This window comes from Macaca thibetana, chromosome 11 (assembly GCF_024542745.1).
Source record: "Macaca thibetana thibetana isolate TM-01 chromosome 11, ASM2454274v1, whole genome shotgun sequence".
In the NCBI taxonomy this organism is placed as follows: Eukaryota; Metazoa; Chordata; class Mammalia; order Primates; family Cercopithecidae; genus Macaca; species Macaca thibetana.
In genome coordinates, this window is record NC_065588.1 from 128659323 (window position 1) to 128683365 (window position 24043).

The 24043-nt window shown below is 57.8% G+C and overlaps 1 protein-coding gene across 1 annotated transcript in view; it reads right to left on the reverse strand.

Annotated features, from left to right (window-relative positions):
* GALNT9 (polypeptide N-acetylgalactosaminyltransferase 9) overlaps positions 1-24043 on the reverse strand; it is a 121687-nt gene that overhangs the window by 87201 nt on the left and 10443 nt on the right. Inside the window, exon 2 of the mRNA XM_050747774.1 lies at positions 271-451. Coding sequence (XP_050603731.1) covers positions 271-451 — 181 coding nt within the window. The remainder of the gene's footprint in view (positions 1-270; positions 452-24043) is intronic.

Genomic DNA, 24043 nt, shown 5'->3' on the forward strand with positions numbered 1-24043 from the left:
GACTCCTGACCGCTCCACTTTCCCACAGCAGACCTTTGCGCCTTTCTCCCAGGAGCCCACAGCTCGGGAGACCACTCACTTCCCCAGCTGGCTCGGGGGGGCACTCACTTCCCCGGCCGGCGCGGGGTGGGGGCCACTCACTTCCCCGGCCCGGAGTGGGGGGCCACTCACTTCCCCGGCCGGCGCGGGGTGGGGCCACTCACTTCCCTGGCCCGGAGTGGGGGCGGCTCACTTCTCCAGCCAGCATCGGGGGGCAGCTCATTCACTCACTTTCTGGGCCGGTAGTCGGGGATGCTCCGATCCAGGGAGATGCGGTCACTGAGCTGAGCGTTGTAGCCGTACTCCTCATACTTGCCTTCCGCCTCCTGGCCGTCATCACGCAGGGTGGCCGCCAAGCCGCCCTGGCCCAGGCCTCCTGGCCCCTCCACCAGGCCGATGGGCTTGGCGAGGCCTGGGGGAAAGGAAGAGAAGGAGGTCAGGCAGGCCCAGGACACGCTGCATCTGTACCCAGGAGACTCCCCTCCCACCCCTCTCCCCGACGGCCACTTCCCCCGCCCCCGGTGCAAGCCCAGCAAACTCTGCAGATGGGAGGCTGCCAGCTTGGGACATTCCAGAAAGTGCAGAGGGAAGGGCGGTGCTGGGCGGAGGAGGGAGGGATGAATGGGTGGTGCATGGGCTCTGAAGGCGGTGGACTCTGTGTGATGCTGTAATGGTGGAATTTGTTACTATGTATTTTTTGATTCAGGGTCTTGCTCTGTCACTCAGACTGCAGTGCAGTGGCACTATCTCAGCTCACTGCAGCCGGGCAGCCTGGAACTCCCAGGCTCAAGCGATCCTCCCACCTCAGCCTCCTGAGTAGCTGGGCACACCACCAAAACCGGCAAATTTTTGTATTTTTAGTGGAGACGGTTTCACTGTGGTGGTCAGGCTGGTCTTGAACCCATGACTTCAAGCCATCCACCTACCTAGGCCTCCCAAAGTGCTGGGATTGCAGGCGTGAGTCACTGCACTGGCCAATACTTGTTCTTACGCAATTGTCCAAACCCACAGCAGGTGTGACACTGAGTGAGCCCCTGTGAGCCACGGCCCTGGGTGAGCCGCCTGCATCGGGCGGCGTCGGCTCGATACACAGTCACACTCACGCACGTTCACGCCCGGGCACTGTGCCTGGAGGGTGGAGGATGCGGGAACTCCGCTCAGTCTCTATCAACCCGAAACTGCTCTGACGGTCAGACCTACCGATGCTAAAAATATTAACTCAAAAACTGCAACGACTCTAAGAAGATCAGGTGTTTTAAACGCCACGCCACTGCCACCAACCCCACCAGCCCTGAGCTGGACACATATCCGCATGCATGCTGCTACTCTGGGGTAGGAAGAACCGAGCCGTCGACACAGGCAGCAGCCAAGACGCGGCTCACACACGTGACGCCAAGTCAAAGAATCAACACAGGAGACCTCATCCCGTGTGGCCACCGGCGTGAGGTTCAAGAACAGACGGAATCCCAATCCCATCCCACAGCCATCGGGGCGGGACGGGGACCCCGGGCTGGGGCAGCGTCGACTGGAAAGGGGCCGGTGGAACCTCTGGGCTGATGGGGAGGCTCCACGGCTTTGTCAGGGTGTATGGCGCGGGTGCCCAAGGGGGCCGGGCCAGGGAAAGTTCTAGGTGCTCAGTTGTGCTGGGCAAGTGGACGTGCCTTGGGGATGCTCATCCCACGGGGACGGGGGTGCGAGGGGTATCTGCCCCCATAGATGGCACCGTTGGCTGTCTCTGAGCTGGGAGTCTCTGGGGCATCGTGGATTTGGGAGGCAGGTGCCCAGGAAGAGGCGGCATGGACCCCTGGGGCTGGGCTGCCTTTTGTCAGCTTGCACAGAGAGGTCTCTGGTCCTCGGAGGAGGGCCAGTGGAAACACAAACTTGGGAAATACCCGATGCTGACGTCCCACAGCTGCCCGCATGGGAGGGGCCCTTCTCTTGTGGCACCAGCTCCTGGGGCCCGGCGGGGTCTCTGTAGGATTCCTGCTCCGGGCAGGGACCGATGCCCTGGGGAGACTCCAGTCCGTGACCCTCCCCCCGCAGCAGGGCAGTGAGTGGGTTTCTCCCCTCCGCAGAGCCGAGGCTTTGAGCCTCCTGGAACCTCTGGACTTTCTGGAATATTCTATTTTAAATGGATAAACAAAGTGTTCTTATTTATGTAGGACTGAAGGCTACAGATTGGACGTACAATTGAAAAACGACACAAATCACTTCCCTTTGTTAATACTGTGCGATAAATACGTAATCATGCTATTTTAAAATATCAATACTGCACTTGCATTGTTCACTTTGGAAAGTCTGGAATTGGAGGTCTCCCAGAGGCAGGCGCAGCAGCTTCTACCTCGAGAGAGACCTCATCATTCCCAGGGCTCAGGCCTCAGGTGGGGATTGGCCGCTTGGCCAGAGGGTGGCTGAGCGTGGTTCCGGACGGTTGCCCAATGCCTGGCATTGGGGCTTGACACCTGGCAGGAGGGTGGCTGAGCATGGTTCCGGACGGTTGCCTGATGCCCAGCATTGGGGCTTTATACCTGGCAGGAGGGTGGCTGAGTGTGGTTCCGGACGGCTGCCCGATGCCCAGCCTTGGGGCTTGACACCTGGCAGGAGGGTGGCTGAGTGTGGTTCCGGACAGCTGCCCGATGCCCAGCGTTGGGGCTTTACACCTGGCAGAAGTGTGGCTGAGTGTGGTTCCGGACGGCTGCCCAATGCCTGGCATTGGGGCTTGACACCTGGCAGGAGGGTGGCTGAGCGTGGTTCTGGACGGCTGCCTGATGCCTGGCATTGGGGCTTGACACCTGGCAGGAGGGTGGCTGAGTGTGGTTCCGGACGGCTGCCCGATGCCCGGCATTGGGGCTTTACTTTTTCACTTGTAAAATAAAACATGCACGAGTTAAAAAATTCAAACAATCCAGAAAATCACGAAACAGAGAGTTGACGACTGTGTGCTCTGTCTCCTCTCCAAGCGCCACACTTCAGAGGAGATGCCTTTTTCTGGTTTGAGTCCTTTTCACTGTGTCTGCTGCAGATCCAGGTCTCGCCTCGTCAGCCTGAGACGAGGTCCCCTGACTTCTTGGCATGAAAAATGAGGGGCTGAGCCCGTTTTCACCCCACCTTCTTCCCCTGCCCCCCTCCTTCCCTCGATTTTTCTTAGCTATTATTTTTAGTGATCCTGTGGTTACCTTGGTGGCTTCAAAAGGAATACGTAAGCCTCTATTTCTGGAAGCTCTGACTCTAGCCAGCATCTCCAGACTCCCTGCCTCATCAGATGAGAAATGGGCGCCCTGATCCACCTGCCGCTCAGCTGTGCCGCTACTTTTACACCCCTAAAGGCATCTGTGACACCCACCCTCGGCTCTATCACCGTGAGTGAGTGTTCACAGGACTTGACGACGGGGTGGTTCTGAAATGCAAAGCAGGCCGGGCGTGGTGGCTCACACCTGTGATCCCAGCACTTTGGGAGGCCAGGGTGGGCAGGCCGGGTGCCGTGGCTCACACCTGTGATCCCAGCACTTTGGGAGGCCGGGGTGGGCAGGCCAGGCGTGGTGGCTCTCACCTGCAATCCCAGTACTTTGGGAGGCCGGGGCGGGCAGAACACTTGAGGTCAGGAGTTGGAGACCAGCCTGACCAACATGACAAGACCCCATCTCTACTAGAAATATAAAAATTAGCCAGGTGTGGTGGTGCGCACGCACTTGTAATCCCAGCTACACGGGAGGCTGAGGCAGGAGAATCGCTTGGACCCAGGAGGCAGAGGTTGCAGTGAGCTGAGATCGCGCCACTGCACTCCAGCCTGGGCGACAGAGCGAGTGAGGCTCCATCTCAAAAAAAGAAAGAAAGAAAGAAAAAAAGCAGTAAATTGACATGCCCACATCAGGATTACGTAGTTACAATCCACCATGGCACCAGCACGGCATGGACACTATGACGGAAATATTCTATCACCCACTAAACCTGTGCTGCTTAATGAAGAACTTTCAAAGGTCAAGACAGTATCATTGATTTTCCTGTTACACTATCAATTTCTCAGAATTATGCATATTTTGACTTGTTTTAGGTTTGGATCTTGACTTTTCACATGCCCTTTTGGAGAAGACAAAAAGATAATAATAATAATAATATCTACTGAGCAAGTGCCCTTCATACACATTAACATGTCATTCTCCACAACACCCCTGGGACATAGGCTCTGTATTTCACCCCATTTTGCAGATGAGGAAACTGAGGCTCAGAGAGGTCAGGCCACACACACAGGGTCACAGGGCTGGTCAGCATCAGAACCATGTTTGAACCCACGCAACGTGGCATGGAGCAGCTCCTCCCGACAGCCGTGCTCTGCTGCCATGTGAGCTCAGGCCTCCTGGCGATGTGACCGGGGAGCACAGCCCCATCTTCCCAGAGATGTTCCCGACTACAGGGCTGGCCCTCAGTGCCCTCGCCTCATGGCCTTCTCACTCCCAGGTCCCTTTGCATCAATTGTTTGCCCAGCGGCCACCCCCGGGCCCTCTTCACTCTAAGCCTGGGTAGGCTCCATCGCCCTGTGGATCCCATGTCTGCTCAGGTCCTGGAGGTCCTCTCATCCCACTGAAGTATGTCTCTAAAGAAGTCTGAAGAAGGGCTGTGTGGAAAGTAAACTTGCTGAGCCCTCAAATGTCTGGAAGTCTCTTTCGTTGCTCCTCATGCTGGCTTGATAATTGTGCTGGGTATAGAACTCCAGGCTCGACGGTTTTTTCACCTCATGCAGCGCCCAGTGCTGCCTGCGAGTGTTCTGAGGTCGGCAGGACCCTCTTTCTTCTTCAGACAGGCATTTTGTTTCTGCCTGTCTCTGGACACTGATTTTTGTTGTTGTTGTTGGGATCCTAGATTTGGTCAGGGCATATCTTGAAGCGAATCACAGTCACACTTGGCAATCCACACTTTACAGTCACACTTGGCAATCCACACTCATGTCGACGTTCAGCTCCAGGAAGTTTGTTCTGTTAATGATGTGACTGCATTCCCATCTGCCATCCCTGTTTTCTCTTCTGTAACTTCTGTTAAGTGAACGTTTCCTCTCCCGGTTTATCTCCTGCCTCCCGAGGCTTCATTCTCCATTTTCATTCTCTTGGTTTTCATCTCATCGGCTTGATCTCTTGTTGTGTTGCCAGTTAGCCTGTCCCTTGAACTGGCTTTGTCATCATCTATTTAATCCCAAAGGATGCTGTTGTCCTCCAGCCGCCCTGCCTTGCACGAATGGCAAACTTGTTTTACTCCATGTGGTTGGCAGCAGCCCGAAAGCTGTCCACATCCGAATCCCTGGAACCAGCGAGTGTCACGTTACACAGCTAAGGGGGCTTGGCAGACGCCCCCAGCTTTGCCTGAATCTGCTTCATTGGCCAGAAGGTGCGGAGGAGCTGGGCCTTCACTGGCCTACGTGCTGTGGTCCCGTCACTTGCACGGGGGTTAGGGAACACCCTGGCCATGCCGCTGCTCACAGCTTCCTTGCGGAGGAATGAGGGTTGCCAGGCCTCCCACTGAGTGTTTTGAAGAGAGAGGCTGCCATTCCCATCCTCCCTCCACCCTGGGGCTCCATGCCTCCCCTCACTGCTGCGCCTGTGCTTAAGAGAACCAAGCAGCCCCTGGTCCAGACGCTGCTGCCCGCTGAGCTGCCTGATTTCTCCTGGCTGAGGGTCCTCCTTGGTCACAGGTGGGCCACCGTCGAGTCCCTGTCCCAGGACTGTGCGGATGGTGGACATGGAGCTCAGGGACCCTGAGCCCTGCACTGGGCGTGCACTGGGGTAAAGGAGCCTTTGCTGCCTCGGATCCGATCTTCTTCCTCAGCTGGTGGAGTCAGTGCTGTCACTATTCCATAGCTGCTGAGAGAAGCTGCCTGGGGAACACCAGTGCCAGTACTGGGCCTCTCCTTCCCTGCCTGCACGGTGCCCAGCACTGGGCTGTCGGTGAAGCCAGGGTGTTGGGGGTGGGGAAGAGCAGAGCAAACTCTCCAGATGCCCGTCCGAAGGCCCTACTGGCTTCCCAGGCTGGAGGCCCCATCTCCAGCCCCTGGGCTGTGGCAGCACCGGCCACTCCCTGTGACCCCCAGTGCAGCTACAGGGACCACTGGCGGCTCCATCCCACAGTGGGTTTAGAGGGATTTGGTCCTGAGCCCTGCAGCCGCAGGCTGGGCGTCTCCACACTTTTACCAGTTTCTTCATCATTTGTCCTTGTTTCCTGGTGGGATCAAGCAACCCTGCCTCTTTGGAAGGAATTCTTTGTGAAAGAAGATATGAGGCCATGCTGCAGAGAACAGACAGGGAAGATGAGAGCTCCAGAAATCCTGCCACGAGGCACCCACGGCAACCTTCCTCACCGGCAAAATCAGGTCCGTGGGATTTTCACTTTTCCGAGCTATTAACGGATTCCTCCTGCTCCAAAGAACGTGACCAGGAAAGCCAAGCAGCTCTGACCGCACCTGCCCTCCCAGAGGCTGCCCTGGGCCTGCGCCTGCTCCTGCCCTGCCCTCCCGGAGGCTGCCCTGGGCCTGCGCCTGCTCCTGCCCTGCCCTCCCGGCTGGAAGTCCTGACCCCAGCCTCTGCTGGCACCTTGGCGCTGCATGGCCGCTGCCACCCTGAGCAGGATGCCTGAAGCCTCTGAGACCTGGCTCCAAGGCCAGAGCCGGAGTTGGTCCCCAGCCTCAGCCTCAGCATCACCCGGAGTTCACCAGAGCTCCTGAGTCTCCTGCCTGACGCGCGCCTGTGGATCAGACACTCCCGGAGGGGCCTGGTGGGCTGTGTTTTAACAAGGACCCGGGTGACACAGCCAGGTTTGAGAAGCACTGTTCTCAGGCTGCTGTTCACGGAGGAGCCTCCACCGTCAGGGGCCTCACCGGGCCTCAGGGGCGCAGGCTGGGGGCCATGGGGAGGCGGCTCCCATCTCTTTGCTGACTCTGGTCAGAGTCATTTGTTCATCTGACCCACCTGCTCCAGGGACAGCTCTGGGGGGAGGTCAATGGTGAAGACCTGGTGCCCCAGGAGAGCCTGTGCCCCCCAGTCCCACCAGCCCCACCAGTGTGTCCATAGCGGTTGCCAGAATACCAAAGTACCGTTGGCCACATCATTCACAGATTCTGTGTTTGCAAATGTTCCTACTCCCTAAAATTCATCTGTAATCCCAAAATCGATGCTCGTGGTCTTCCATGGCCATTCACAGACAGGCTTAGAGGGGCAAGATCTTTGGTCAAACAGGGTCAGGCTCCACTTCTCCTTCCAGCTCCAACTGTACACGGGGTCCCCTACCTTCTCCTTCCAGCTCCGACTGTACACGGGGTCCCCTACCTTCTCCTTCCAGCTCCGACTGTACACGAGGTCTCCTACCTTCTCCTTCCAGCTCTGACTGTACACGGGATCCCCTACCTTCTCCTTCCAGCTCCGACTGTACACGGGATCCCCTACCTTCTCCTTCCAGCTCCGACTGTACACGAGGTCTCCTACCTTCTCCTTCCAGCTCCGACTGTACACGGGATCCCCTACCTTCTCCTTCCAGCTCTGACTGTACACGGGATCCCCTACTTTCTCCTTCCAGCTCCAACTGTACACGAGGTCCCTCATCTTCTCGACTCAGCTCCGACTGTACGCGGGGTCCCTCACCTTCTCCTTCTAGCCCTGACTGTACATAGGGCCCTTCTGCAGCCACTTCCATCATAACCAATTCACTCGAGATAACTAACTCACTCCCAGGATAACCAAGCCACTCCCAAGATAACCAACTCACTCCCATGATAACCGACTCACTCCTACAATAACCAACTCACTCCTGAGACAACCGGGCCAATTCCACTAAGCGACTCACTCTCATAATAACCAACTCACTCCCAAGAAAACTAACTCACTTCTGAGAAAACCGACTCCCAAGGTGACCAACTCATTCCCGAGACAATTCCCTCCCATGATAACCAACTCACTCCTGAGATAACCAAGCCATTCCCAAGACACCTAGCCCACTCCTGAGATAACTAACCCAGTCTCATGATAGCCAACCCATTCTTGTGATAACTAATTCATTCCCAAGGTAACCCACTCCCAAGTTAACTAACCCACTCCCATGATAACCATTGCACTCCGGAGCTAACCAAGCCACTCCTGAGATAACCCCCTCCCATGATAACTAACCTGCTCCCACCATACCTAACCCACCCCTGAGATAACCAACCCACTCCTGAGATAAGCCACTCCCATAACTAACCCATTCTCACATTAAGGGCATTAACCCCTTGGAGAGGGCAGGGCCCCTGCAGACCCCTCTCAATGCCATGGTGGGGGTGAAGATTCCCACGCGGGGGCAGCTGGCAGCGCATTCACAGCACAGCACTGACCGTGTTCCTCGTGCAGGCGTTGCACGAGCTTTGCCTCCTTTAATCCCCAGGGTTCCCTCCAAGCCAGGTGCTTTTGTCACCCCCCTGTAACTGATGAGACTACTGAGGCTGAAGGTTGGGCCCATGGCCAGGAGGCAGTGAGCCCCAGCCACACTCCGCCACAGTGCTCTGAACTGCAAAGCTCTCAAAGAGGGTGTCCCAGGGGACCGAGAAAGGCACCGCCCCGTATCGTGTCAGGCAAAGGTGTTAAATAAACAGCCACTAAACCATGGTCACACCCCTTTCAGGAGAGGAAGGGCATCCTCTCCCAAGGAAGCAGGTGACGGTGCCCGCCTGGCCTTGGGGACCACGGCTGTGCTTCACTGTGTGCCCTGCTTCACAGACGGAAGTGCTGCTGCGGTGGGCACGCGGGAACCGTCCAACGAGAACCACACAGGATTTTCTGGGCCAGACTAAGGTGCCAGCTGGACACTTCTCCTCCAGGGCACGTAAAGGGTCTCCATCCATGGGGCTGCCCCATTGCCGGCCCCTGCCCCTCCCAATTCTGCCTGGAGGTTGGGATGGCTGTGCGAACATTCACCACCGGCACCGCACGAGGACTGCCTGGTGGCCACGGGGAAGGAACATGCCGTGTGGACACATTCAGATTGAACCTGGTGGCCACGGGGAAGGAACATGTCGTGTGGACACATTCAGATTGAACCTGGTGGCCACGGGGAAGGAACATGCCGTGTGGACACATTCAGATTGAACTAGCCCTCAAAGGAGGGACCTGGGGCCCCACTCGGTGGCCGGAGGGGAGGCCAACCCCTCCCTGGCAAATGCAGCCTCGCCGCTGCCCTGCGTGACTTTGGACAGGGCAGGTGATTTGGATGCGGCTCCAGGGCGCACAGAACATGCGTGTGCCACCTTCAAGATGGAGGGGTCTGCATTTTGCTTTTTGCCTCCACATAAAGTTATGGCCACAGATGCCTTCTGTGCCATCACAGGTAGAATTCAATTACAGTCATAGCAATGACCTTCCAACCACCAGGAAACATCCATCAGACGGCAGAGTCCACAGAAACGACTGCCTGACAACCCCGAGAGCTCACGTGTTTATCACTTATTTATTAATTATATATTTAGGATTGCTTATTTCAGAAATTGAACCACTGCGTCAAAGATAGAGAAATTTCACGAACCTTGGTGCCAAGTCATTTTCCAGAAGGTTTAGATTAGTTTTGTTTCACTGCCAGCAATATATGCTTCCACTACTTTAATTAGAAAGTGCATCACTTCTGATTGGAAAAGTCATAAATGCTTCCGGTAGAAAATTCTACACACACGGACACACACACACACGCACACATGCACACATGCACACACACGCACACACACACACATGCACACAGAGGATCACCTGGGGTCTCATGCTGCAGGGAAAACTAATATCAGTATTTTCGCGCTCCATATTATTTTATAAGATCACGTGAACCTCCTCGGCGCAGCTCCATCCACATATCTGGTGTCTGCCGCCTGCATTCTGCTGTTATCACTGCGTCTTGAGTATTTTCCCACGTCACTAAAAATTCTTCATAAACATAACTTTTGATGGCTGCAAACATAAAATGTCAATTTGTAGCTGCGCCATTTATTCCTCCATCCAGTAGCAAAACTCACGGAGCTTCTGCTAAATCCCACGAGCCGCCCGGGCCGGGGAGCCCCAGGTGGCCCCGGTGAACGCAGCACACACCTGCCTGCCCCCCAGAGCTCATGCACACAGGTGAGCAGGTGCCAGCCCAGGGCAGCCGCTTCCTCGCAGGTGCGGCCAGAGGCAGGGGCAGAGTCCCCACGAGGAGGAGTCTGAGGGGAGAGAAAGGCCAGGAGGGCAGGAAGGTGTCCTGCGAGTGGCTGCGTGTGCGGGTCAGGGCTGTGGGGGCAGAAAGGGGACGATGGGACGGGGTGAGAGCTTTCTGTGCCGGCTGGGATCTTGCTTTGAGCTTTGCAGGAAGTGGGAGCGCAGAGGAGCTTTGAGCTGAGGCGGAGAGAGGAGGGTGGGCACAGCGGTCAGGCTTTCCACGCAGATAAACCACTCCGGTGACCGTCCATGGGGGGACGAGGGTGGAACCCAGGGGCCTGTGCAGAGTCCGATGTTCTGATCAGCCCGGGGGTGAGATGGTGTGTGGACATCGACGACTCGGTTTCCCACCTTCTGTCTGTCCATTTCTCTCCGGACAGCCTCCCTGTGTATTTCGGGACTAGCCGTCCCCATGCGCACTGTGGCTGCCACCTCTGTGGCCTTCACCCAGCAGTCCCTGTCAGACCCTCCACCGCTGGGATGCAGTGGTCGCCCGAGGCTGGGCCAGCGCCCTGAGTGGATTCATCACCAGGAAAGAGGCCCCCACCCCAGGCATCTTCAGCAGCACAGGCCACCTGGGCATCTTTGTCTAACACGAGAGGCAGCTGCTCAGAATCCACTACCAAAAACGGAAGCAGAGGAGAGATGAGAAGCAGCACCCTCGCCCAGGCACACCTCCACCCGGGCACACCCTCGCCCAGGCACACCTCCGCCCGGGCACACCTCCGCCCGGGCACACCCTCACCTGGGTACATCCTCGCCCAGGCACACCTCCGCCCGGGCACACCCTCACCCAGGGACACCCTTGCCCAGGCACACCTCCGCCCGGGCACACCCTCACCCAGGCACACCTCCGCCCGGGCACAACCTCACCCAGGGACACCCTCGCCCAGGCACACCCTCACCCAGGCACACCCTCACCTGGGTACATCCTCGCCTGGGCACAGCCTTGCCTGGGCGGCCTCCTGGAGCTCAATTTGGGGGGTGTTTGGGCTCAGTGGGCCCTGAGAGGGGAGCCAGGGAGCCCCTGGGGTGGAGGGTGCGGCCCAGGTGCCGATGTGAGGGCCAGGCCTGGGGTTTCTCCTCCTGGCTCCTCACGGCACTGGGTGGTGGGGACCAGCAGTCCTGGGTGGGGCTTGGGTCTGAAGGAGCTGAGTCAGGGCCGGCAGCACAGCCTTTAGGACGGCGGCTCTCACAGTGGCACCTGGGCCAGGGGGGCCCACCCTCAGGACAGGGGGACTCACGGCGGGGCCCACACTCAAGACAGTGGCTTCCACCCTCAGGACAGCAGCGTCCACCTCATCTGGGAGCCTGTGGGGACCACACATTCTTGAGACCCTCCCCAAACCCACCGAGTCAGAACCCCCGGGGTGCCGGTGCTTGTTCTAACCAGGCCTCCAGGGGACTCCCATACAGGCAGCACTGGAAGCGGCCGCCCCGGGTCAGCGGATGAAGCCCATCCACACCAGAACCACCTGGAGAGTCTGAGGGCGCCGGCGCCTGCCTGCGCCTCCCCCACGGAGTTGACGTAACTGCCGGGGCATGGCCTGGACGCTGAACCATCCCCAGGTGACTCTCAAGTGCAGAGCAATGGGAGCTGCTGTCCGGGATGGTGAGGAGTCGGCCTGGCTCCAGGCAGGGCCCCAGCCAGGAGGCGGCCCACTCAGGGGCGTCTCGGAGCCGTGCAGAGGCCTGTTGGGGTGACCCTCCTGGGGTCTGGGGGCCAAGGTCCAGGAAGGTGGGCAGAGCGGAGGTCCAGGAGGGTGGGCAGAGCGGGGGTCCAGACTGTGGACAACAAGTTCTTAAGGGAAAGTCAGGTCGGACATGGTGGCTTGGAGGACACAGCCGCATCTCCAGGCCTTTCTGGGTCCCCCCACTGCCCCGGTGCTGCCGACGGAGTGCCATGGGGCACCCACTTTCCCCAGGACATTCTCCACGCCTTCGTCCCTGCTCAGAGCCAGGGACACCACTTGGTTTTGGAGGCAGTGATTTGACTTGTGAGAGGAAAAGCAGCTTCCTTTTGAGATTCAGGGCTGAACACAAGGCTTCCTCCCCCTCATTCATCATCACTGTGGTAATTGGAAAAGATGGCTCACTTCCGACCACGGCTGCCGAGTGCCCATGGTCATTCTGCTTTTATGGAATCATCATTTCAAGTTCCTTTCCCATGACCCGAGGGAACGCACTTTTCTAATTATAGGAGATAATTTGGAAGACGATCACAGGGGAGGAAACGGCCGTCTGGGAGTGTGGTGGGGAAAGCGATTTCCTCGGGGGCTGACTCCGTTTGTGAGCAGATGGGCAGGCGGGGGTGGTCTGGGCTGTGAGGGGACCTGTGCCCGCTTCTCAGCCACCTCCTCTCAACGGACCCTGAGGAAAACAGGGAAGTTGAAGGATGAATAGATTGTCACTTGGCGTGTGTGTCTGGGGCAACGGGGAGTGGTGGGGACTGTGGCTCAGACCCACGGATTACTGCCACCCAGGGACTCGGGTCCAGAGATGCCAGATCTTCTAAAATTCCAACAGGAGGTGCCGGTGTACAGATTTCTGTCTCTATATGTCAGCAATGAATTCACGTTTTGGAAGAAATGGCATTAGGTTAACAAATACACACTGGGTCTGTCTATATCTGTTAATCGGGCAGGACAGGTGTGGTGGGACACATAACAGATCCCAAAGGCATCAGGCTCTGATGTCTGGAACCCACGAGTCTGTCACTTTCCATGGTCAAGGGACTTTACAGATATGATTAAGTTAGGGGCCCTGAGACAGAGGGTGCCCTTGCACCCAGGTGTACCCTGAATGCAATCACCAGTGTCTTATAAGAGAGAAGTGGGCCAGTTGCGGTGGCTCACGCCTGTAATCCCAGCACTGTGGGAGGCCGAGGCAGGTGGACCACGAGGTCAGGAGTTCGAGACCAGCCTGGCCAACATGATGAACCCTCATCTCTACTAAAAAAAATTCAAAAATGAGCTGGGCGTGGTGGTGGGCGCCTGTAACCCCAGCTACTCAGGAGGCCGAGGCAGGAGAATCGCTTTAACCCTGGAGGCAGAGGTTGCAGTGAGCTGAGATCGCGCTACTGCACTCCAGCCTGGGTGACAGAGCGAGACTCCGTCTCAAAACAAACAAACAAAAACAAGTGTCTTATGAGAGAGAATCGGGCCAGGCGCACTGGGTCACAGCTGTAATCCCAGAACATTGTGGGGCTGAGGCAGGAGAATCACTTGAGCCCAGGAGTTTGAGACCAGCCTGGCCAACACGGTGAAACTCCATCTCTACTAAAAACACAAAAATTACCCTGGTGTGGTGGTGGGCACTTGTAAGCCCAGTTACTTGGGAGGCTGAGGCAGGAGAATCGCTTGACTTTAGGAGGCTGAGGCTGCAGTGAGCTGAGATCGCACCACCGCACCATAGCCAGGGCAACAGAGTCAGACCCTGTCTCACAAAAAAAAAAGTAAAAGGCACGGGGAGGGAGATTTGATGCAGACAGAAGAGGAAACAGCTTCGTGTGATGGAGACAGAGGGTGCAGCAATGTGGCCAAGGACGCCTGGAGCCCTCAGGAGCTGGGAGGGAAGGACAGACCCTCCCTGCGGCCTCTGGAGGCCGCACAGCCCTGCCCGTAGCTCGGCAGTAGCTCAGTGAAATCCACTTTGGGCGTCTGGATGCCACAGCTATGAGAAGAAATGTATGTGATTTTAGGCCCCATCTGTGGTGATCTGTGACAGCAGCCCCAGGAAAACAATACAGGAAGCTAAGCTGGCACAGCAAGCAGACCCCTGAACACCCTGCCCTGGGCCGACACTCCCTTGCTGGGTGCTGCTGCCCGTTCTGTTTGCTGGTCTCGTTCCAGCAGCCCCCAGGCAGTGCCTGCCCCTCGTGGGTTCCCAGACACTTCTAAAGGCAGGGGAGGCCTTGTGGGATGTGGGGCAGCCCCACGAAAGCAGGGCAGGCCGGGGAGGCAAGGTGCGGTGGGAGGGACCCTCGACCGCTGGGGCTGAGACAAAGAGTGGGGCCCGGGACCTGCCTGGTACCTCGGAGTGCCCGTCCTGTAATCCTCACACTGCCCATGATGTCAGCGCCATGCTGTCCCCATTGCATAGACAGTGAGGCTCACCGTGGCCACAAAGACCCACCAGGCTGCGGTTCCTGGGCCCTTCCGAGCCGCGTCTGCACCGGCCATCCTCACGCCTCATCCACGGGGCTCGGGATGGCCACACTGTTCCCCCTGTGCCCGAGGAGGCAGGAGGTGGCCGTGGAGCAGGGGTGAGCTGGTGCCCGGGAGGACGCTGCTGGCCCCACCTCTCTGCCCCCAACCAGGGAGGTTCCTAGAGCCCCCGTTTATGGCCCTGCAGGGTGGTGGGCAGAAGCTGGCCCCGCCCATTCAGCCCACGTCCACTGGGCCGCAGGCGTGTCTGTCCCACGCGACGCTCTCAGAATCCTGAGTTTTGCCAACATTGAAACCCTGTAGATTTCACCTGAAACCCTGGAGCTCCCACTTCCTCGGGAGGATCCAACAATCTGACAGCCCAGATCTGCCACGCACGTCAGAGATGGGCTGGAGTGGATCATGGCCCCCAGGACAGCCACGGCTGACTGGCCCCACGCCTCTAGCTGCCCGTGGGCCTCATGCAGCCACCCTGGAGATCGAGGGATCATGCCCCAGTTCAGATGAATGGAGCGGGATGGTGGGTTGAATGAGGGCCCCAAAAGCTACCTCCACTCTGAACCTGTGGGTGTGGGAGTAAGGTCTTTCCAGGTATAATTAAGGATTTCAAGATGAGGTCATCCTGGACTCGGGGCAGGAGGCCTAAATCCAGTAGGAAGCATGCTGATTAGACAATGCGAGGGCTCAGACAGTCAGAGGCAGAGACAACGCCGGAGCCCCCCAAGTGGGACAGGCCTGCAGCAGACCAAGACCCCCAGGGGAGCTGGCCCTGCCGGCACCGTGACTTTGGACTTCCGGCCTCCAGAACAGAGACAGAGTAAGTCTCCGTTGTGTACAGCCGCCCAGTCTGTGGTCAGTGTTACAGCAGCACCAGGAGTCCCACAGAGGGCAGAGAAACAGACCACGCGAGGAGGGCAGTTAGAGGGAGAGGGCCCAGCAGACGCCCGGGCCGCCCCCCATCCCCAGTCCCTCAGCAGCAGAACGATAGTTCGCTCGACGGCAGCGGGCACAGATGAGACCCCGGCCTCCCCGGGTGACTCGCAGCGGAGGGTGGTGCCCGACTAACACCTAGTCCGTAAGATTCAAGTGGAATTTGCTGGGTGGAATGCCTGAGAAATGTGTCTGAAACAGCAGACTGCTGGCATCTGAGGTTTCCACCTTTTATCCACAGCCCTGTACTGTTTTTTGTGCCTGGAACCAGGACTCAATGCTCAGGGCTGGAGCAGCCAGTGTGTGACCCTGAGGCCGAATGCCTCCAGCAGAAAGGGAGGAGCTGGGATTCACGTAGGGCTGGGCTTGTGAGGGTCCCACCAGCCCTCCAGGCTTCCCCAGCCACACCGCGGTTCTGCATTTCAGTCGGGGTCTGTAACACGCAGAAGTAAAGGAACTGAGGCACGCAAAGGCCGGGACGGTCAGAGGCTCCGAGTTCCCTCACCCAGAGGAGCCAGGGCCAAGTGCCAGGAGCGAGAGGGCACCGACATGAGGTCAGGCTGCCTCCCACCCAACAGCCCCACCCAGAAGGATGGTGCTGGCCGTCTCCTGGGGGCTGAGAGCGCTCAGAAAGGCAGGCATCCCTGCCAGCTTCCTCTGGTCCCTGCCCCCGAAGAGTCATTTCACACTTGGCTGCCTGCTCTCCCAGCACATGATACCTGGGATATGTGGGCGGCTGTGATTTTTCAGCTTGGAAGGAAGTGGGCTTTCAAGCTCCCGGCTTCTCTTTGAGTCACGGATTTCCATCTGTCACAGCGACTGAAGCCAATATTCCGAGAGAGGAAACAGCACAAACTGAGAGGTGGCCGGGCACAAGATAATCGGGGAGGAAGCGGCAGAGGGAGGGCACTGCTAGGAAGGTGGGAGCCACGTGGGAGCCACGCTGTGCTCCCACGCAGAGAGAAACTGGGCATGGCTGTGGCCCGAGGGAGGTGATCCCCAAACAGCCCAAACCCGGCTGTCCTGTTTTGGAGCCTCCGCCTGTCCACACCCATCCTTCAGGGCACCCGCTCTCCCTGGGCCCACGGCGCTGGCAGCCCAAGACAGGGACTCGGCCCCAGCTGAAGTTTCCCGGAACTGTGGCCTCTTCGAGCCAGACCCACCTGCCTCCCGCTGAAAAGCACTAAGAATGCTGGATTTAAACAACAACATCAACTTCTAAAAAGCAATAAATACCTGACAAGATGGCAAAAAGTTGCTAGGCCAAAAGTGAAGGGAAAACAGGAATCAGAGAAATGATTCTGCAATGATTTCCAAAAGAAATGGGCCTGCAATTTGCTTTTTTCCTAAGGGGGTGTTCTGAATATTGTGACTTTGACATTTCAAAGAGGGAGAAAGGGGGAAGAAACCAGAGGTGCCAAATAGAAAACTCTCCCTCCATAAACAGCGGTGAGGGTGAAGCACTGGGGGACTCGACTTCAGGACGTGCAGCCTCGGCGTGGTCCAAGCAACCATCAAGACCTGAACTTGATGGAGGAGCAGCACGGGCAGGGACAGCACGGGCAGCCTCCAGGAGCCTGGAGGAGCAAACAGAACCCTCTCCAGAGAGGAGAGCTTCCAGCCTAGGCCTTGGGTTATGCCTGCAAATCAATGTTCAACGACAACGACCAGCCTACAGTCAAACGTAACAAGGCACACAAGGAAAAGAAACACCGTGAGCAAGTGCCGGCAGAAAGAACAGAGGTGGACTCCAGACCAGGGCAGCTGCCGTGGGACAGTGGGCCCTCCCTCCACCCTCAGATTCCGGGACACCAGCAGCCGCCACCATGACCTTTGTCCAGCAAGCAGGACTCTACCCTGTTTGCAGTGGGGGAACCAGCAGCACCATCACCTCCCAGCACTCCAGGCCCCATGTCCTTCACGTGTGTGCAATCTTGGCTGTCCACTTCAGGGAGTGTGGAGGGCAGAGGGGAGTGTGGAAGCTGCAGCAGGCAAAGCGTCCCACCAGCTCCCTTGTCCCTCTCTTTATCTCCACTATAAAAATGTAAACCGATTTAATGTGCCTGGCTATTAATTTTGATGATTACAAAGTGATGATAAAAAGGAGAGACCCTGGTTTGCTTTTGTAGATAATGTCTCTCTCTCTCTCCCAGCTTCGATTTTATCCACTCTCTCCAAATACAACAGCTAATTTCATTACAGACCAGTCTTTTGAGATTCCCTGGGGACCCAAACTAGTAACATACTGTCAATAGTGAAAAGACTGACTGCCCTTCTGAAACCATGAAGTCATGAATATTTTGCAGGACATGGCAATACCTGTAAAATATATTCTCACTGAGACTAATATGGTGTTTGATAAATCTTCATACATAATACTTGTGTTCAACGAATATGAATATTTATGGGGCCAAAGCAAGGGAGATGGGGAATGACTGGAAGTATCTGGCGGGAAGGATTTCCTGGCCCTCTGCTTCCCTTTGGAAAGCATGCAGGGCTCCGGAACATCCCACGGCTGCTCCATGCAGCAATAAATGCCAACCTGACCCAGGTTTGGGTTTAAGGGCGGCTGGAGCAAGGATGAGGGACACTTGGGTGCACCATCACCTTGGTGGCCACCTCTGAGAGAAGCTGCACAGAGGAGCAGAGTGGATGGGCCCCCACCCCTCCCCGCGCCCACGCTGTCCTTTGATGGTGCACACGCCTGGGTCAGCTCTCTGCTCAAACCCTGACTCTGGAATCTCCTGGAAATGCCTGTCCTTTGGACACAGCCCCGCCTTGAGGGTCACAGACAGGAGGAGACCTCAGGAACCCACACACGGAGGACGGGAGGGGAAACTGGCCCTGCCCCTGGTGAAGCCCTCAGTGGAGTCCAGGGCATCTGGCTTTCCCTCAGCCACTTGCTGAAGGGGAGCCTGCCCTGAACCCCTGTTGTCAGGGGGCAGCAGATGCTCCATGTCTGCCCCCAAGGTTGATCCCCTTCTGCCGGGGCCCAGGTCAAAGATGAGGTTGTCAGTCCAACGCTTGTGTCAGTCTGGGCTGCTCAACAACACATGAATGCACTGGGACCCAACCTGCCTTCCTGGTCTTCTCTCCTAGTCCAGCACTCCAGACACCGTCCCTCCTGGTCCAGCGCTCCAGGAACCGTCCATCCTGGTCCAGCGCTCCAGGCACCATCCCTCCTGGTCCAGCGCTCCAGATACTGTCTTCCCTTTCTCAATGCTTGGCTGTCCTCACTCTATAGAGTCTTCTACTATATTTATTCATCCTCCACTCATCCACCCGCCCATCCATCCACCCACCCATCCATCCACACATCCACCCACCCATCCATTCACCCACCTACCCATCCACCCACTCATCCATCCACCTGCCTCCTCATCCATTCATCCATCCACCCATTCACCCACAAATCCATCCACCCACCCACCCATACATACATACATCCACCCATCCATCCATTCACCCCCCAACTCCTCCATCCACACATCCACCCATCCATTCTTATACCCACCTACCCATCCGCCCACTCATCATCCACCATCTGCCTGCCCATCCAGTTGGATGATTAGGACTCAGATCCATCCAGCTCCGAATGTGCAGCTCAGATTCCTCGTCCATGAAGCTGTCCTGACCTTCCCCTTCAAAGCAACCCCTCTCCTGTGCCTTAGAGAGCAGACAGTGCAGGCTGCCCCCCGCCCCCGCATGACTGTGAACTCCCAGGGGGCACCTGCTCGGGGCACGGGGCGCACCCTGCTGGGCCCTGCACGGTAGGGCAGTCATCTGGTGAATGAAGCATGAATCGGATCAAACCCTCTCCCCAGTGCCCCCTCCAGTTTCCCGTGGAAGCCGGGAGTTCGTGCGTCTCGGGCGGAGTGGAACTAGCTTCCGTGGGGTGGAGTCAGGCTGGAAGGTCGGGTGGACCTCGGATGGCGGAAAAGAGAAACCACAGTGGCCTTTGCCGAAGCAGCTCCATCGTTATTAAGCGCGACCTGGTGCCAGGCGCTGCTCCCAGAGCTCCTCCCGTCCGGCGTCCTCACGACAGAGGTCTCTGCACGCTCCTCCCGTCCGGCGTCCTCACGACAGAAGTGAATGCTGTTCTCACCCCATTTTACAGACGAGGAAGCTGAGGAGTGGGATGCTGGGCGGCCTGACAGAGGTGGCACAGGGGGAGGTGGTGGGGCCGGGCTCTGAGTCCAGGCAGCCCAGCGCTCCAGCCACGTTTTAACCACAAGGCTCTGCACCGAGCAACTAAGATAATCATGGTGGCCTCCCCTGTGTCCACTGCAAAGTGCTCGAGCCTCAGAATATTAACAGGCATTTTCCACAATTTTCTCAAAATAGTGTGAAAATAGCCCCTTGCAGAATTCAGACCCTGTCTGTTCTTTTCTGACTTAGAAGTAAAATCAGTGCTTGCTGGATTTCACACTGGGCTACACACGGAGCTGATGCGACTGAACTATTCTGTTGAAAGTAAAAACAGCCCCTTTCTGCCGTGGGCCATGGGCGAGGTCGCGCGGTGCCCGCTGACCTGAGAAGGTCACGGCTTCTGGGCCAGTCTCTGTGGAGGCCGCCGGTTTGGGTCCCAGCTCTGCCGCTACCAGGCTGTGCATCCACACCCAGCCCTGGTGTCCGTGCAGGAACACAGGGTCCAGAGACGGCCTCCCACACGCAGCAGAGGGCTGAGCCGCACACTCACACTCCCCACCACGTCACACGGGTGTGAGTGACACGGCCTCAGGGGAAGACCCCTCTACGTTGGGGCTGCAATAAACCGCTGTGCTGGGCCCATTCCGAGACGTTAATGGGGACTTGGAGCCTGAGAAAGGGGATGGTGTCTGGCCCTGAGAAGTCTCCAGAATGTTTGAGAGTGGAGGACGGTGGGGACGCGGGGTCCTGGAGAGGGCACGGCGGGCAGGCAGCCCCTGAAATGGCCCGCCCCCCACCTCCACCTGCAGGTCTTGGGTTCCATCGTTTCCTCATCAGCCTTTCACCTCCTCTCTCACTCGAAGAGGCAGGCAGAGGCCGGAGCCGGCCAGCGGGCTGGGAGGCAACGCTACAGGCCCCAGCACCCCGTCCAGGGTCAGCTCTCCAGCAGAGGCGTGGAGCTGGATCAAAGGGGGCTCCCTGCCTGGCAGACACGGCCGTGATTCTCCACCACACAGCCTGCGGGTTCTTCCCCAGCCTGACCCCACGTCCCCATTTCACGACGCATGTTCACGCCCCTATTCTGGGAGGAAACAGATTCCCTATAACTGAGCATATACTTCCTTTAAAAATCTATTTAGTGCTACAGCTTCACTAAAAAAGGAAAAAGAAAGAAAAGGAATTTGCAGTTCTCAACCTCAGGTGACCTTGCTTCCTTCCTCCCTGGGAAACGGAGAATCCAGGAGCACTCGCGCTTCCGCCTGTGTGCAGGGAACGGCCATCGAGGTGCTGCTGGGACCTCCCGGGGCCTCGTCCCTCTTCCTGCCCGGCCGTGTCCCTGCTCTCTTTCCGCCACTTCAGCAAATCTCCCCATGCTCTGTGTGGTCCCTCGGCCACCCTTTCACATCCGACAGGAACGCCCACCCCAGCCCACTCCCTCTGCCCCCATCCCACACCCCACAGAGCACGGCCACATCCTACACCCCACAGAACACGGCCTCATCCCACACCCCACAGAGCACGGCCTCATCCCACACCCCACAGAGCACGTCCTCATCCTATACCCCACAGAGCACAGCCTGCACCCTACACCCCACAGAGCACGTCCTCATCCTATACCCCACAGAGCACAGCCTGCACCCTACACCCCACAGAGCACGGCCTCATCCTACACCCCACAGAGCACAGCCTCATCCTACACCCCACAGGGCACGGCCTCATCCCACACCCCACAGAGCACGGCCACATCCTACACCCCACAGAGCACGGCCACATCCTACACCCCACAGAGCATGGCCACATCCTACACCCCACAGTGCACGTCCTCATCCTATACCCCACAGAGCACAGCCTGCACCCTACACCCCACAGAGCACGGCCTCATCCTACACCCCACAGAGCACAGCCTCATCCTACACCCCACAGGGCACGGCCTCATCCCACACCCCACAGAGCACGGCCACATCCTACACCCCACAGAGCACGGCCACATCCTAAGAGCACAGCCTCATCCCACACCCCACGGAGCACGGCCTCATCCTACACCCCACAGAGCACAGCCACATCCTACACCCCACAGAGCAAAGCCTCATCCTACACCCACAGAACACAGCCCCCATCCCACACCCCACAGAACACAGCCCCCATCCCACACCCCACAGAACACAGCCCCCATCCCACACCCCACAGAGCACAGCCTCAGAACACAGCCCCCATCCCACACCCCACAGAGCACAGCCTCATCCTACACCCCACAGAGCACGGCCACATCCTACACCCCACAGAGCACGGCCACATCCTACACCCCACAGAGCACAGCCACATCCTACACCCCACAGAGCACAGCCTCATCCTACACCCCACAGAGCACAGCCTCATCCTACACCCCACAGAGCACGGCCTCATCCCACACCCCACAGAGCACGGCCTCATCCCACACCCCACGGAGCACAGCCTCATCCTATATCCCACAGAGCATGGCCACATCCTACACCCCACAGAGCACCGTCTCATCCCACACCCCACGAAGCACAGCCTGAATCCCACACCCCGTGGAGCACAGCCCCCATCCCACACCCCACAGAAGCAGCTGGCAGGGTCAGCTTACCCAACTTGGGAGACAGGACCCTTGTGCCGCTCCCACCACCCCCAGGCCATACTCTCTCTCCTGCTCCTTCCACTCATGTCCTCACAGTGGGTGCCCAGACCCAGGACTTGGACTTGCCACTCTTCCGTCCACACTGGCTCCCTAGCGTGGGGTCAGCTCCTCTCCAGGGCCACCTCACCGTGGAGACCTGTGGTTTTTATTTTTTTTGAGACGGAGTCTCGCTATGTCGCCCAGGTTGGAGTGCTGTGGCCGGATCTCAGCTCACTGCAAGCTCCGCCTCCCGGGTTTACGCCATTCCCCTGCCTCAGCTTCCCGAGTAGCTGGGACTACAGGCACCGCCACCTCGCCTGGCTAGTTTTTTTTGGGTTTTTTTTTTTTTGGTATTTTTTAGTAGAGACGGAGTTTCACCAGGTTAGCCAGAATGGTCTCCATCTCCTGACCTCGTGATCCACCCATCTCAGCCTCCCAAAGTGCTGGGATTACAGGCTTGAGCCACTGAGCCCAGCCACCTGTGGTTTTTATTAATTCCAGGATCATCGTGGGCCACCTCACTGCGGAGACCTGCGGGTTTTATGAATTCCAGGATCATCTGTGAACAGCACAATTGGATCACACTCCAGTGAGCCTGTTAAAAGCATTAATTTGTTATCCATGAACATGTAAATACATCATAATTTTGGTAAGCCTGTGTTGAGATTTTGTTTTTAAAAATCTTCCTAAAAGCTCAAAAACGCAGTGGCCAGCTCCCCCTCGCCCAGTAGAGGCTGTGCTCAGCCCTCCCCAGCTGGCCCCACCTTCGGGCCCCTCCAGCCCCGGGGCCCAGCCTTGTCCCTCCCAACCAGGGCAGGGAAAGAAGCAGGAGGGGTGTCGGTGGGGCTGCACGGGGGCTGCTGGGAGCCACGGGAAGATCCATGGTCGACCTGGCACCTCTAGATCTCACTATTTCTCTGGCGTTCCACCAGGGTCCAGGATGGTGTTTCAAAGAGCAATTGCACTTGGCTTATTTACTTAAAATAAAACACCGATGGGCACGTTGGCTCACGCCTGTAATCCCTGCACTTTGGGAGGCTGAGGCGGGTGGATCACTTGAGTTCAGGAGTTCAAGACCAGCCTGGGCAACATGGTGAAACCCCGTCTCTATCAAAAAATAAAAAATTAGCTGGGTGTGGTGGTGTGTGCCTGTAATCCCAGCTACTTGGGATGCTGAGGCAGGAGAATTGCTTGACCCTAGGTGGTGGGGGTGAAACCCTGCCTCAAAAAAGTTTAAAAAATAAAAATAAAATGCGGACAGCCAAGGGCCTGAGCACAGCCCCTCTGGCCAGGCAAGCGTGGGTGGCAGGATGCTGACCAAGAGTGCTGGATGGCTCATGGGGCTGGGCGGGTTCTGGGCAGGCCTGATCCAGAACAAGAGACAAGGTGGGTGCTCGGGGAACCCACATGGCCGCCTCTCCTCAGGGCCAGAGGTGGGGCTCGAAGAGCACCTGCCCTTCGTGCCCCAGCTTTCGGTCCAGCCTCCAATGCAGGGGCCTCAGGCCACCAGGGACACGAATCTGCCATCCCATCAGCACAGGGCCTCAGGGCCTCACAGGTGGCATCCACGCTTGAATCCCGGCACAGTGTCGCAGCTGCAGCTGTAGGATCATGCAGAGCTGGTGACTTGCAGGTTCGGGGCCGCCCTAAACCTCCTGGTGGATTCTGGGATGTGCACCCTGACTGACCTCCCAGCTGGGCCTGCATCCTGGCATGTGGGCGGTGCCGACGCCTGGGGCCAGTTATGACCAGGCCAGTCCCACAGGGCACTCCTCCCGCCCTCTGCCAGTGGCTGGCTAGGTGCTCAGAGACGACACAGTCCTAACAGAGAGGCAGGAAGCTTGTGTGTCCCCAAACGTCCCTGCGGGACCTCCCGCCTCTCAGGGCCCTGCTCATGCACACCTGGTGGCTGCACAGGTCCTTTGGACGCCGGCGGCGGC